Source organism: Monodelphis domestica, chromosome 1 (genome assembly GCF_027887165.1).
Source record: "Monodelphis domestica isolate mMonDom1 chromosome 1, mMonDom1.pri, whole genome shotgun sequence".
NCBI classification, from domain to species: Eukaryota; Metazoa; Chordata; class Mammalia; order Didelphimorphia; family Didelphidae; genus Monodelphis; species Monodelphis domestica.
The window spans coordinates 305,861,866-305,878,178 of NC_077227.1; the positions used below are offsets into that span (position 1 = coordinate 305,861,866).

Genomic DNA, 16,313 nt, shown 5'->3' on the forward strand with positions numbered 1-16,313 from the left:
ATACCAGGGGGATAGTTGTTTGACTTATGATGGTAAAAGCATGTTAGAGAAAGTGGGGAGGTATGTTGGGTGCGAATTCGGGAGAGAAAGGGACTTTGATTTAAAGTCCATAAAGCTTTAAGTATGTGGGTTTGTAAAGGAAGAATAGAAGGTGTGTTCTGCTTTTTAAGCCGAGGGTTTTGAAGGAACAAAAAGAGAGAGAGAAGGTGAAAGAGAACAGATGAATGTTCTGCTCTCATAATTGGATCTTTTAACTTAGGGATGTATAAAGCAATGTATGTGGGAAAATCACACATGATTCTTTAATTTCTCTGGACAGTTACCCTGAAGTGATTTCTGCATTACCTTGTCTTAGTCTTTCAGATGGCCTAGGTCCAGGAGATGATACAACCCTGATTTATAGGGAACTACTAAATTCAGCACTCCTGTTCTTTACTTCAGGTTTTGTGACTACACCGTGATGTGTAAATACATGAAAATAATTGAGTGATCAGCCTTGTAGGGATATCAAAGGCTTATTTGGGGGTATGGAGATTTGTTTCTGGACTGCTGATGAGCAGAATTTCTCTCAGCTGAAATGGGGGAGACTTGTCCTTTAAGGAAAAAGAAGGCTTCTGGGACCAAGTGCTCTAAGGAGAGAAAAAGTCGTAGGATGGTTATAGAGAAGGCAGCCCAAGGCTCAGTTTGGACTGAATTTTCCTGACCATCCTCGAGTGAAACAACAATGGCAATGACAGCCTTGTTTGGGGTGTCTTTTGCGACTTGGAGATATTTTCCCTTTCTAGGCCTTCTTCCTTCGTGACAATTCCCATGATCAGCACATAATGCAAATTGTGATATTAAAGTTTCCATTTCCTCAAACAACCCTAATAATTGGGAATTCTCAAATTGTTAGGAACATGCTTTGAGAAATAGGTGGAGTTTATTCCTAGATGGCATGTATTTGTAGCCTTAATTTACCACAGTTGAGGTTTGGTTCTTGAGGTTGGAAATATAGCTCACAGCTTTCTTGAATTTCCCCAGCCTCTGGGGTAGGGAAATGCATCTGTAAGATATTGTTACTCCAGTGTTTATAGATGTTATAGTTAATGTGTACTTTGCAATGGGATACTCTTTAACAGAAATATCACATACCAGCTCTGCAAACAACTCAGGAATCCGATTTTTCCTAAAAGGATCCGTTCCTGTCAGAAGATGATTTCTGAAGATGAAGTCTGTGGGTTAAGATACCCAAATGTAAATAAATGTGTGATGCCAATTACTGTGTACTGATGTTCTGTTCCTATCTGCTATTCTAGTATTGCATTTCCATCTTAGGGGCTGACTCTCCCCTTTGGAACCTGTCTGCCCCTTGGGGAATTGGTGACTGGACACCCTTCAGATCTCCAAGCAGTTCTCCACCGACTTGGGACCCTGGAATTCACTGAGGACACGCCTCTAAAGACAGTGTATCTGCAGCCTTTCCCTCCCCCTCTTATTCCCCTCTCTCTCTCCTAAACAGGCAGGGACAGCTATACACCCATTCTCAGCACTGAAGAAACTACAGAAGATTGGACCTTCGCCCTTTTCCCCTTAAATACTTGGAGAGTGGAGGGAATAGGATGGCAGGGGGCATTGAACCAGGTGCGGCCTGAGATTCTGGCCCTCTGGGAGGCTGTGTGGTTCCCCAATGGATGTCTGGGCCTGCTAGATGGCAGGACTCACCAGAAGCAGTGGGGAGACAGCTAGCAAAAGGGAATACATGACCCACTCACTTCAATTACTTCACTTTCTCCCCTACCTCTTGGTTTCCCCCTCCCTTGTCACAGAGTATCCCTCAACCGGGAAATACCTTATCCCACCCGCAGGAGCACACTGGCTGTGCTCCCATTCTGGCCTACAGCCCTGTGTCTCCCCTAACTCCCTCACTGCCTGCCGCGAGTTCTGCACCCCCGTCACAATAGTACCCCGAGTGACCTTCTATGCCGAGCAGGACCTCCTCTTCCTTAAGGAGGGGGGCCTCTGTGCAGCCTTGGATGAAGAATGCTGCTTCTATGTTAACCACTCAGGGATTATTAGGGACTCCCTGAGCAAGCTACGAGAAGGTCTAGAAGCCCTGATGGAAGGAGAAACTGCTGGCCCCTGGTTCGCCCACCTTTTCAATTCTTCTCCCTAGTCACATCCTTCATAGGACCCCTCATAATCTTAAACCTACTCTTAACATTCAGCCCCTGCATTTTTAACCGCCTTGTTTGGTTTATGAAAGACCGGCTGGATGCCATCCAGGTGTTGGCTCTTCGACAATAGTACTGACCCCTAGCCACTACTGAGAGCCACGAGCTGCCTCAGTGGGCGGGCCCTCCCTCTGCCCCCTAAAAGAAAAAGAAGTTGGAAATGAGGGAGGCCAGAGCAGGAAATTGCTCAGCCTTGGAAGGCCTGAACAGGGAGCTGCCTAGCCTTGGGAGCTTCAGAACCATAAATAGGCCAAAACCCCTAGCTGCAGTGGGTACCAGATAAAGGCCAAGAAGACCCCAATAACATAAAATTGTCAAGATCCCAAGAATAGTATGAAGCAGATAAGGGCTGAGGGGAGCCATACATGCCAGCAATGTTCCAACAATGGTATGTAGCAGATAATGGGCTGGAAAGGGGCCATACATGCTGGAAAGTATTTAAGGTCCAGCCTTTCAGATGCAACTGGGAACTCTTTTAGCTGAGTTCCCACTAGTGCGTACTAGTTCAATAAATGGCCCTTTGCCTGATTGCATTGTCTATGGGTCTTCCTTGGTGGTGGGTGAAATCCTGGACCTTAACACTCTTTTCAGAATGGAAGTTTCCTTTCTCAGGATAACCTTTCTCAATGCAATTATTACTGAGTTTTATAATTATTTTAGAAACCAGTATTTGAAAATTTGTAAACTTATTAATGGTATCTATTAAGTGAAAACAAAAGACTCCTTATCAAGTCTTTTTTGTACTATTTGATAAAATAATGCAAATAAATAAAACATGTTATAAAATGATGTGATTTTTAGTCTAATAATCAGGGAATAATTATAATATTATCCAAACACTAGGTATTTGAAGCATTCAGGTGATTTTCTTAAAATATCAAGTATAGGGGCAGCTAGGTGGCTCAGTGGATTGATAGCCAGGCCTAGAGATGGAGAGGTACTGAGTTCAAATGTGGCCTGAGACACTTCCTAGCTATGTGACCTTGGGCAAGTAACTTAACCCCCATTTCCAATTCCTTAGTACTCTTCTCCTGTGGAACCAATACACAGCATTGATTCCAATATGGAAGGTATATGGGTTCTTAAAATAAATAACCAAATATGATATATGTTGTTTTATAGCTAAGTGTCATAGGGGAAGGAAGGTGGCAAAGATGATGGAGTGCAAGGCCTGGAAAAGTCAAAAAGACTCATCTTTCCAAGTTCAAATCTGGTTTAAATACTTACTATGTGTGTGACCATTGATAAGTCATTTAACCCTGTTGGCTTCAGTTTCCTCCTCTGTAAAATGAGCTGGAGAAGAAAATGGCAGATTACTCCAGTATCTTTGCCAAGAAAATCCCAAATGGGGTCATGAAGAGTCATCCAGAATTTAACAGCAACAATATAGTTTTGCATATAATTGACTATATTCAATTGTATTATTGGTTCCCTAATTCTTTAAATTTCAAGAAAACTTCATCTGTTCAATCCATTTCCTGCCCCCCCCCCCAATGCAGAGCAAGCCATATCTTTGTAAAGAGCACAAAAACACTTTTATTTTAACAGTAGTGCTTTGTTACAATTTAGTGAAATGACAAATAATACATTCGTTGGCCACAGCCATACTTTTGTAACCAGTTTGCAAATGATTAACACTGTTTCTCAGCAATGTAAAGAAACAAAAAAAAAGAAAAGAAAAGAAAAGAAAAGAAAAGAAAAGAAAAGAAAAGAAAGGAAAGGAAAGGAAAGGAAAGGAAAAGAAGGAAGAAAAAAGAAATAGAAAGCTATGCATATAAAAGTCACTTTTCAGCAGTTACTTAAAACTATAACCAGGCAAAATGAGTGGTCAGAATTTCAAAATTAATGGCCCTTGATTTTTAAAAATTTGTAAAAACTGCCATTGCTAGTTGCATAGAATTTTATGCTTTAAAAGACTTATTTCCCAGTCTATGAACCAAAAGGAAGATCTAAAATTGTCTTTATGTGCTTCCATGAAAAATGAATAAATAGTAAGCCACTAGCCCTTTGCTCTTTTGCAAACATTCCCTTCCTTCCAGACTGTAATTAAAGTGCTCCTAGTGCTTTGGAATTCTTTAGCAAAAATCAGGCCAGAAGCTTGGATAGTTTATTTTCTCTTTGGTGATGTTTTGTCAGGAGGTGTATGTAGGAAAAAACAATAAGTAAAGAGTTCAAGTTTACTACTTGGTGAAAAAAACAAGCTTCTGAATCACAATTTGGGCAAGTCATACTAAAGCAGCTAGAAGAATCAAGATATTTTATAACAAGAATATCCTTTAAAAAAATATCCTAAATGATTTGCTGATCCAATGGTATTATCTTGGGAAACCCAAATAGAATGAACTTTACTCTTCTACCAGGGAATGAATAGATAACAAATATTGGTAGGCAGTGGTAGATGGATTATAATAATATAGATCAAATTTGCAAAAAGAAGTAAATGACAACCAAAAAAATCGTGTTGACAAAATAATTCACATGCAAATGTTAAACTGCTACATGTTTTATACTGTAAAAGTTAGTTAATGGAAAATTTTTGAAGCACAGGCATTTCCATCATTAGATTTGCTAAACACTAAATAAATTTTTAGTTATAGTCACAATATTTAGGCTTATGTTTTAATCAAAAGTCATATTTGCACCATAAAGAAGTTTATTTAGGTGTGTATGAGCGGCCTACTCAGCAATTTAAAACAAAAAATTTAATTTTCCTTTTGGTTAACCTTCTAGTAATATTACTATTCCAGTAAAATTATTGCATCAGTTTGAACTAAAATGCCTTTCAGTTTTTAATGAAACAAAATTGAATGTCCCAGGCAATATTGGAGAGAAAACATATTCAAATGCATTATTACTGCTAGTTCCATTTAAATAAAAAGTCAGTGGAAAGCAATTGATATACTTTAACATATAGGGGCAATTATCCCACCTGTTTCCTTGGCAACTTTAGGTATTTTTTAGTACCCACTGTTGTTGTTTTCCCATTTTTTAAAAATTCTATTATAAAATTAACATAGTCTCACTGTCATGTTTTTCAAATTTAAAAGAGGCACGAAGCAATTGAAATTTAGTTTAAAAAATAAAACAGTCTCTTAAACATTGCTAGCCACTTTTAAAAATTCAATATTTACTGTACATACACTTATTATCTCAGTGGTGTTTGACCTTGCACATACAGAAGCTATATAAAAATTTGAACATATACTAAAAATTTGAAGCAATATATGTTCTGAAGTACTGCACTTATGTTTACTATGCTAATCTATCATGATATACTTAAAAATAATTCTATTAGAGATAATTCCTCTGCTTACATTAATCCAATATAATTATTTAAAAAATTATTGTAACCCCAACCTATAACATTCTGAAAAATAAAAAAAAAAACTCTAAACAATTAGAATGCTTCATTTTGTGAACTGCATATTTGTACTTGTTTAGTTCTGAGAGTTTCTGCCTTTCCCAAGTCCAAATTCACTGTTGCTTCTCTGAAGAATTTAGCTTTCATGTACTCCATATAGAATGAAGTCATATTACTGCAAAAGAATCTCTTGATCAAGAATGCTAGTCAAAGATTCATTAGCTAGTTTTGCCTAATAAGAACTGACAATTACCTTTAATTGACTAACTCTAGTCACCATTATATTCAAGTTACTACAATTATATTTTCAAGAAAATTTTGGGTAGTGTTTTAAAATTCATGTTTAAAAAGCCATTTCTTTGGAAAATTGATATTTCTAGTATGTATTTTTAAATTATTGAACTTGAATTCATGCTCCTTTAAATTCATTTTATAATTCCATACAAAGACAATCAGTTCATGAACTTTTGACATAAAAATTGTCCAAGGATTTGTTGATAAGTACTGCTGCCAATTATAATTATCAACAGGCAGAGACATTTTAATAACTGGTTTATTTTATTTTGGGAGCAAAGACCAAATAGGTCAATAGACCTTGAATAGCATTTTCTGAAACCTTTTATAGATTTTAATTATAAGGCAGAATAGATTCAATTGAATTTTGCAGAGGACAGAAAAGGCAAGTAAAGATGTACATATCAAATTGCCGATAGCAGAAGGGGAAGATCTATGTCAGGTAAAATAGAAAACTAGCCAGTAAGCACTGGAACTATAGCTAATATATCAAGCTGGAATTTTGCAGACAGAACAGGAACTAAACTAGATAGCACCAGTGCTATAGTTTATGTCTAATAGACTAGCTAGTTGCATAACTTGCTTTCAAAAGGAAATGGTGATTCTAAAGCAAATACTAAAATTCTTTTATGACACTAATCTTTTTAGAAAAATTGCTGTGCAGGTTTGGTATACTATAAAACAAAACAATTTGAAGACTAAAATATTATTTTGGAGATTATCGTTTATTCTTCCAGAGCATAATGAAAAAAAGTGCAAATATGCATTTTATATTTCTAATATCAGAAAATTCTGGGGTCTTTTTCTTCCAACTCTAAAGTTACAATTCTGCTTCATTTGAAATGAAGAGATGAGTAATGTTTTGCCCTCCATTTACAGCTAATTCTAGTTTTTTTCTCAGCTATGAAAGATAATGGAATGTTAGTATGCATAAAGCCATAATACTTTGAAAATACATACTCATGAAAACCTCTTTAGGAAAATGGATTTTGATGATATTCAGTCTTGTGGAGTTGAATATAAACTATGATGATTGTTCATATCTAAGTTACCACAAGCAAAGAGCAAAGGAGCAGAATCTGATGTTGGTCCATTCAGATGAGAATTGACTATGAAACTGTTGTTGTCACTTCCAGTTATGGTTCCATACCAACCCAAGCTTTGTGAATTAGATAAACTGCAACAATAAAAAAAAAAATTCAAACTATGACTAAGATATAACTAAAGTAGTCATTTTTAAAAAAGTCTTTTCAGTTAACTTTTAACATTTAATTTCAGTGATTTAGAATTTTGTGTTCCAGTTTTACAAGTTTTCCAGTTTTCCACCAGTTAATGGATTTTTGGACTGAAATTATTCAGCAGCATGTTATTCATTCATGCCTTTGTTATCACTTGGTTACACTAATCTGATAACTAAGAAGAACCATAAAATAAAGCTTTATCTGCAAATAATGACTACTAAAGGACAAATATTTAAGCACCTATTGTGTGTAAAGCACTACACTTGGAGATAAAAGCAAATTTAGATAAGAGCCCTAATAGAGTAACTCCTGGGCCTGAACGAATAGCCCTACCTTTATAAGGGTTTCCAGAGGGCTCCCTACCAGCACTTCGGGAGTAAATTAGGGGCCATTTCCTGAATTTGTGGGAGCTATTTTTTTTAATTCTTCAGTGGATTTTGAGGGACATTGAAAATATGGATACATATATCTTTATGAATAGGGCAGTAAACCTTAAATGACCAAGGACCTAGAGGGTAATTTTCCAGATCTCCCATCCAGACCTATAGAATCAAGAGGTAAAAGCTTGAAGGAAGGAGGAAGGATACATTTTAATGGTCCTTGTGCTCATTGCTTTAAGCTCTGGTAAATTATAGCTTCCACTTTTTATGCTACCTCGTGGATTTTGGTATATGATTACTACACTATATATTCAAGGTCCAAAAGTTCCTTCTCCAAAATTAAGATATTTAAATAAAGATCACGAGTGTTAAGACTGGTTCTGCAGAATATTAAGCCTAAAAAAAAGAATATTAAGCCTATCTAAATGACTTTGGTCACATCTACCTTCCTTCTCTTGAACCTCCAAGTCTTGGCAAGTCATCATCACTATCATACCGTCTTGGATTGTCGAAAAAGTAAGCTCTGGAAGTATAACTGTGACTATTTACATCAGGAGCCTGGGAACAAAAGAATATGTAAAAAATTATGCTAAGATTGTATTCTTTTCAAGTTATGACAAAGTAGGCTGGCATTTATTTGAATTTAGGCATAGGAAGGTATCATTTTTTTAAAGTATGGATATTTTAAGAAGTTTTAGAATAGCCTACCAAATTCTGGTTTGGCCTCTGTGCTCTGAAAAATAGTACCATCAACCAGGCTGGTATATGTTCCCACAAAAAGAGGATCATGCCAAACACTACGTATTCTTCTCCACTGATGTCTTCCACATGATTCTGCAAGTACATAGCAAATAAAATACTTTTGTTTCATTTACAAAATGTTCTCTATGATCAAATTGTCTCAGATTAAAATTTTGAAGTACTGAGAAAGCAATTAGGTGTACATAAACAAAAGAAATCATTTTAATGGTATTTCTCTTGGTGTCTGGTGTTTATATAAATTTAATATGGTTTTATTTTGCTGACACCTAATTAAGAACAGATGATTTGTAATGTCCATTTCAGTGAAAAAAAATTTTTTTTTGGTGCCATGACTCAGATCAAAAACATTTTTTAAAAAAACAATGTCTTTAAGAAACCTCACCTTTGAGGCCTGCTATACCTTGTCCTGAAAGGGAAAATTGTTGGAATAAATACTCCAGGTAATACACAGGAAAAAAGAATTCTTTCATGAAGAGAAACAAGTATTAGAATTAAAAGTAGTTGCACAGCTGAGTAATAATATATGATTCTGACCTATTCGCCTGTGCTTTTGCTTATTTTATATTCTATCAGTAATAGAGAGTAATGGAGAATGGAAGCATAAAGTACCACAACTCCAGTAAATTTCCCCTCATAAAACAATGATTCACAAATCTATTTAAAGAATATTCAAGTATCCCCAACTTTTTAAAAGATTTCTCTAAAAGACATTTTAATTATGTGAGATAAAGTTGTCATATAGTAGCTTAAGAGGGTTAGAACAGACTGCTTTTGCATAGTGATTACTAGTTACTAAGGTATAAGCTCAATACAGTATTGCAAAAAATAATTTTTTTAAACCCTTACCTTCTCTCTTAGAATCAGTACTAAATATCAGTTCTAAGGCACAAGAGTGATAAGAGGCAGGAAATTGAGTTAATTATATTTGCCTATGATCATACAGTTAGGAAGTGTCAGGCTAAATTTGAACCCTGGACCTCCTATCTTCAGATCTCATGCTATCCACTGAGCCAGCTAGTTGCCCCAACAAATGTTTTACATTTTGTTTTTATAACCTTAGCACCTAGAAAAGTATGTTGCAATCCATAAACATTTAAATTCTTATTTGGATTGGATAATGGATAAGGATCCCTTTATTAAGCATTCATGTCCAGGGAACTACATTTCTTCCCATTATTAAGGTTAAAAACTCAGATTTGGGCAATATTCTCTCATTAAAATTATAACCTTCAACCAAGCAGTCAAGTTATATAGTAGTTCTGAGCAAGAGATTTAAAACAATCTTTAAGATTTGAGATAAACACAAAATACAGAAAAGGGTTGAGCACTTAATTCAAATAAAAGATAGATTTATTTCTAATAACCAGATGCTAGACTATTTACTTAAAAGGAATTACTAGGAATACTTTCTGGAAAATGACAAAGTCAAACACATGTAACTGGAAATTTAGTAAAAATTTAAGCAGAATTAATAATATCATCTAAAATCTAGCATTTATACCCAAATTAAAGCATACTTTATTTCTATAACATTAAATTAGCAATGCACATGATAGTTACCTTTTCTGAAAGATTATCCCATCCATAATTAAATGGACTTTCTATAGTATCCTGAGATAGAGTAATCACCACCAAATTATAACAAGCTCTTGAGGAGTAGAGAAGAATGACTACAGAGCCTACTGTAACAGTCTGACACACAGACCTTCCCTAAAAAAAAGATAAAAACCATGTCAAAGCTATAAATGAACTTGCAAGATTAATTATTCAGATACACTTTTGTCCTAGATACTTAGTAAGTGACCAACTATTGAAACCTGCTAAACTGAAATGATTCATTAATTTATGGAAAATGTTACATTTTCTATGGACAAAACTATTTCCAAAATAAGCCCATACAACAATCTTGTCTCTTAATAGAAAGGATAGCTAGGGCCTTTCCTTTGATAGTGCAGTCTTGGCTAATGTTAGACTTAATCAGGTTCGTTGTCTCTCAATGTTAACTTTTTATTATATTTGACGTCACCTACTTTAAGCAACTGTTTTTTGTTTTTTTTTTGGTGAGAAAAATGTGAGAAGAGAACTGTTCACCTAAAAAATTACTTTCCTTATTCCAGATATAGGAAGATGTGTAGAAAGAAGTGGAAATCAGTTTTAGAATATTCTCTGCATCCATGTGAGAGGGGGAGGAAGTTCCCTTCTCAACATAAAATGAATCAAAGTGCAAAATGGGAGAATAGTTGGGCATTTACAGAGTAATTGTATTATTTTGTTTTAAGTGTTGTGAAATTCTTTCTAGATGTATATATTGAAATTATAAAATAGATCTTCCAGAATAAAAATAATTCTTATGTTATGACTCACTTGTGACTTCACTTTCTTCATTAAATTTACAAATAGTGTTTGTTATATGTATCACAGACTAACTTGAGCATTTGGTTGATCTCCAAAACATGTGAATTAAAAATTCCCCAGACATGGTGTGAAGATTTCCATTAATTTCTGATGGAAGACAATTTAATTTGAGAGTCATTGGAAGTGTTTTTAGTAAGGGATTATTTATGAAGGATGTGGAAGTAAAATGAGTCAAGAAAAGGAAAGCACTTAGAAAGGGAAGTTGCAAAATGGTACTACTCAGAAATGCAAATAAAAGGGTTGGTCTTTAGTGTCTTCTTATTTCATAGGATATTTGGTCCTCTCTCTCTCTTTCAATAAACCCATACCTTCCATCTTGGAATCAATACTATGTATTGGTTCCAACGCAGAAGAGTGGTAAGGGCTAGGCAATGGAGGTTAAGTGACTTGCCCAGGGTCAAACAGCTGGGAAGTGTCTTAAGTCAGATTTGAACCCAGGACCTCCTGTCTCTAGGCCTGGCTCTCAATCCACTGAGCTACCCAGCTGCCCCTTTGGTTCTCTCTTATTACAGTATTAATGATAAATATTAACTTTAAAAAGGCCATCATGAAAATAATTGAAACTTATGTGCCAACATTTGTTGCAAAGAAAGGGGAGTCAAAAATTTTTGAGATCTCAATAATGAACTACAAATGAAAAACATAATGCCTTAATACTTTGCTGCAAAGGTGGGAATGAGGACAGAGAATAATAGATGTACATAATGAGTTTATAAAATAGATCTTCCAGACCAGAAATAATTCTTATGTTACCCTTAAGTTTGGCTCACCCATGGGTACTATCTCTCCTCATTAAGGGATCAAGTAACTATACAGGCTAACAGCTTTTAGAATGGAAGCCTTATGTTTATGTAATGCATACTTTTTTCAAGGAAAGAGGAGATGATGGTAATTGGCAAATATGTAGGAAAATATCACAAGGGTAGACTGATAACAAAAAAGATGAAATAGCTAATATGTATATAGCTTTAAGGTTTTCAAAGTGCTTGACATATTTCATCACATTAGATCTTCACAACCCTGTGAGGTAAGTGCTGTTACTCCTATGTTCTCTAATCATTCAAGACTTAGGTCTAACTACACAGGAAATAAGATAAGTTGAAGAATGACTCATTCAGTTGGATGGGCAGACCTTGGAGCTTGGCTTGTTACTAGAAAGACTATGAAATGGGCCCAGAATTGAAAAAGATTAGGCTGTTTTGCAGTTGGGAAACTGCAATATTTTAATAGACCTCAAGCTTCTTCTTAAAACAAATGACTAGTTTTTTGTTTGTTTGTTTTTTTAACACCAACGTTTATTTTTCTAGTCATTCTATGGTTCCGAAATATGGAATGCAGCGATTTCTGGATGACATAGTTGTGACAAAAGTGAGAGGTAACTGATGGTAAGCCTGCATTAATCCTTGCTATTAATTCACATAATGTCAAGATATCTAGGAAGATGTCCCTGGTATGTTAGATGGGCCCTGTATAGTGCATTTATGGAAAAATCTGGCAAATGCAGAAAAGGATGAGAAGGCATATGTAAGTTTCTATAACACTGGAGTGGGTCCTCAATATCAGATTGTCTAGTTGGAAAATCTTGAACCTCAGGACTACCTTTCCCAGAATTCCTATTGTATCTTCCAGCAACCCTTTCCCTGTGTCCCCATATTTGTGTGGTTATGTGATTGGTTATAAGTTTGCTGTAACTCCTCTCTTTCTTTCTCAGGGCTTAAATGAGTTAGCTCCTTTTTAACTCTAGTTTTTTTTATTTTAATAAATCTTATAAATACAATACTTGAGTTATTGTATATTAATTTTAACTCTCACAAGATACATTAGTGGGTCGTTATGATAGCAAATATCTACTTTGGAAATTTTCTTCAATATTGATTTTGATTATGAAATATTAATATTAAATTAAATAGTAAATAAATATTAAATTCAGCCTTTATACTGTAGTCATAACTATAAGCATATATTTGTTACCCTATTAGTAATAGTATACCCTTTGCACTAAGATTACTAGACACAACAGTTGTGGTGTTTTTCTAACATTCAAATGGCTGCTTCAATTAATTCAATACATTCAGATATTACAAGTTAGGTTTTTAAAACAAAAGCTGCATTACTAGATAAAATTAAATTGTTGGCTTAATTAATGGGTTTAACTTGTTTACTGTATTCTCATAATTTCCACAAATAACATGAGACTAAAACCTCCACTAAAATTTATAGGGCAGAAATTTCTAGAAATCAGGCAACCAAAAACCATTACATTTAGAGTCTTGAAGAATGAGTTAAAATAAAGCTATCGACATTAATACTAGCTGTGTGATCCTGGGAAGTCCATTTAACCTCTTTTAGCCTCAGTTTCTTTATCTGTAAAATGGAGATAATAGCATGGTTGTTGTGAAGACAAAATGAGATATTTCTAAAGCACCTTGAAAACCTTAAAGTACTTCATAAGTATTAGCTATGAATCTTTGATTATAATAGCTTCCTACATTAAGATTAAAAAGAAAAAACAAAACAAAACATTAGTTCCACCTGACTAAGAAGCTGTCATGCCTTCTATGACTGCACAGTGATGCCATTAAGGTAATGCATTGTTCCTTACCTCATACAAGTGTTAATATTTTAGAAGTTTTTCATTCATAAGGGACTCCAAGGTCTTTGGCCAGTGACTGTCTTTTGGGTATAGTACGATTTACACACACATATATATACATATAGAAATACACACACACATATATACATACATACATACATATATAATGTATTTTTATGTACATAAAGATGACGTAGTGATGGCTCAACTATGTCCTCCCCACAATCTAGTAGAAAAGGAACTCTCAAAGCCCTTTAAGAATTGAGCCAAGTAGATTGTAATTAAATGAACAAAAGGGAAAAATGAGTAGACTAATGCCTCCCTTCCCCAACTTCCCTTAGGGAAAAGAAGAATAAAATTCTCATTTCTGGAAAGAGAGAATTTAAATACACTTGTGGATATGGCTAAGTTTACAACAAGTTTTAAGTATCATGTATAAATTTCAAAGACTAATGTGACATGATATTTTCTAGATTTATAAACTAATCAACTCTTTTATAAAACTTTTTGACATTTTAAAATATGGCTTCAATATTAGGGTTGGAAGGAATCTTAGTGATCTTACAGAAAACTTTATTTTACAAAATAAGCTAATGTGTAGAAATATAGACACTAGGCACTAAATGAACTGATATTTTGAAATTCTTAAGTACTAATTTTATCATAAATTATTTCTTATCCCTACGAGGCCTACTCAGTCTGGCTTACACATTTACGTTGGAGGCCCAAATAAAGGAATTGACAGAGGTGATTTTTATCATGCATCTAGAAGAAATAGATATTTTGTAGAACATTTATTATCCCAAATTGCAATGCTTATTATAAACATTTGTAAAAATATCACTATGAGAATGATTGTAGTTTATGTGAAAATATTGATTGCAGAGGTTAAGGTAGTAGAGAAATTCAATAAAGAACCTTGTAAATTTGTCTAAATTGAAACTATATAGTATTTTCCAAAATTCTTAGTGGTTTTAAACTTTAATAATTTCAGAACTATAAATGCTACAAACTTACAAAGATGGTTTAATTATATAAAATTATTTTACATTTATTTAGTTTTGTAAATTTTGAATAATAACTTTTTAGTTTTTATGGGAAACTCTGACATTATGCATTACATGTGCAACAATTTCTGGATGACACTTTCTTAGGTGAATCTGTAGGAAGTCTTTTTGTTGGCCACCCATGTCACCTAATCTATCTCCAATAGACTTTTTCCTGTAGGGTCATGACAAAACTGTCATATATCATATATCATTGTCATATATCAAAACATCTTAAGGTTAGAATTACAAATGCCATCCTTTAGCTAAGAAGTAGCTACTGAAAGTTTTTTACAAAATTCTAAAATAAACTAGAGCAACATATAGCCCAAGATTAAAGTTGAGTTATATTTTTATTTTTTTAAATAACCTTTACCTTCCATCTTGGAATCAATACTATGTATTGGTTCCAGGGCAGAAGAGTGGTAAGGGCCAGGCAATGGGGGTTAAGTGACTTTCCCAGGGTCACACAGCTAGGGAGTATCTGAGGTCACATTTGAACCCAGGTCTGTGGGCCTGGTTCTCAATCCACTGAGCCACCCAGCTGCCTTCTTGAGTTGTATTTTTAAGAGAAAGCTGTTAATATTTTTTAAATATCTTAAAGGTTGTTACATTTATACTCCTGAAGTTTTAAAATCTTACAACTGTACTAAGACATTTGGGACACGCTCTCTGTGTTTTATATACTTTGATAATTCTGATTTCAACATGTACTGTTTTGCCCTGATAGATGGTCTCATTGGTTTTCTTAAGATAGTGGCAGGTTTACTTGTTGGGCATGTTAAGAGGAGATTCTTTTCAGGTATGAGTTGAGCTAGATAACAAATGAAATCTTTTTCTAAACTGTCAAAGTCTATGAATCTGTAGTTAAAGGGGAAGATTTTTAAAAAATTAGAATATATGGTTCAAGAGCAAGAAAGGAAAGCCCAAAGGCTGGCAGAATACACAAAAGCCTTTCAGCAATACACCATCAGAATTGGGAGGTGCTTGGCCTGGGGCAAGTGACATCTAATATCATAAAACATGAATTTTTTTGACAGATTTACTGCTTACTAATGTGGCAATGACTCCCACAATTGCCTATGTATGGTTGTACTATCACCACATTAGAACAAAAAACCCTTACAACACTAGAGGAACAAAAATGAGCAAGCTGTTATGGGAAATAGATGGGAGGGCATCTGACATTGATCATGATGATTTCCGAAATAAATTTAGCTAATATAAATTCAGTTGCCATAATGAGGAGAACTAGAACTAGAAACTATTTGGGGGAAAAGCAAAACAAAAAAATGAAACACGTCATTTTAGCTAAGCAGAGCAATGTGGAAGCCACAGATGACACTGGTTAAGATTTTACAAATGAATCTATTCTTTTGGAAAAGAAAAGATGGTGGAAAATTACCATGGACATAACATAAGGCTTTTCTTCATACCCCTAAAATAGATGAATTTTTAGTGGACATTTTTTTTGCCTGACTTTAAATTTGACTTCAGATTTTGACTATTGTCCATCATTTTCATCAGTTTTAAATTAAGAATCATTTGACTGAACAAAATTGGGCTCATTTAACTCACCTAAAATGTAGGTAATGACAATTTCTTATTGCATTTTGTCTGTGGAACATCCACCATCAGCATCCAACATTAGTCAGCCAGCATACTTTGACTCCATTTGCCCTGGCATTGATTTTCATTTTGGAGTTTTCTTGATGGAAGTATTCCTGGTGCTCAATCACTGATAGCACCTTGGTTTTCTGGGAAGAAGTCCAAATGTGAATCGAAGAAATTTATCTTGAGTGACATGTTTTTCCCTTAACATTATAGGTCTTGAGAGGATCATTGACAATTTTTTGGTGATTTTCAGCTTTTTTTAGTTTCCCCCAAAAATTTTGGTTACTTTTTGAAATGTTTTCCATTCTGCTCCTTCAAATGTTCTTCAAAATAATGATCCTTAATCACTTTCCATATTTGAGGACTTACAAGTATCCCCTCTGATTTTTGGAAA

General features: G+C 34.6%; 2 protein-coding genes across 2 annotated transcripts in view; one reads left to right on the top strand and one right to left on the bottom strand.

The window, feature by feature from the left end:
- The window catches only part of ERO1A (endoplasmic reticulum oxidoreductase 1 alpha), a 137,578-nt gene extending 127,599 nt beyond the window's left edge, over window positions 1–9,979 (top strand). Inside the window, exon 15 of the mRNA XM_056811098.1 lies at window positions 1,299–9,979. Within this exon, the coding sequence (XP_056667076.1) occupies window positions 1,299–1,317 (19 nt within the window). The 3' untranslated portion in view covers window positions 1,318–9,979. The remainder of the gene's footprint in view (window positions 1–1,298) is intronic.
- Window positions 3,726–16,313, bottom strand: part of GPR137C (G protein-coupled receptor 137C) — a 90,642-nt gene continuing 78,054 nt past the window's right edge. Inside the window, exons 4-7 of the mRNA XM_007473349.3 lie at window positions 9,812–9,961; window positions 8,198–8,323; window positions 7,935–8,047; window positions 3,726–7,045 (exon numbers count right to left, since the gene is read on the bottom strand). Coding sequence (XP_007473411.2) covers window positions 6,868–7,045; window positions 7,935–8,047; window positions 8,198–8,323; window positions 9,812–9,961 — 567 coding nt within the window. The 3' untranslated portion in view covers window positions 3,726–6,867. The remainder of the gene's footprint in view (window positions 7,046–7,934; window positions 8,048–8,197; window positions 8,324–9,811; window positions 9,962–16,313) is intronic.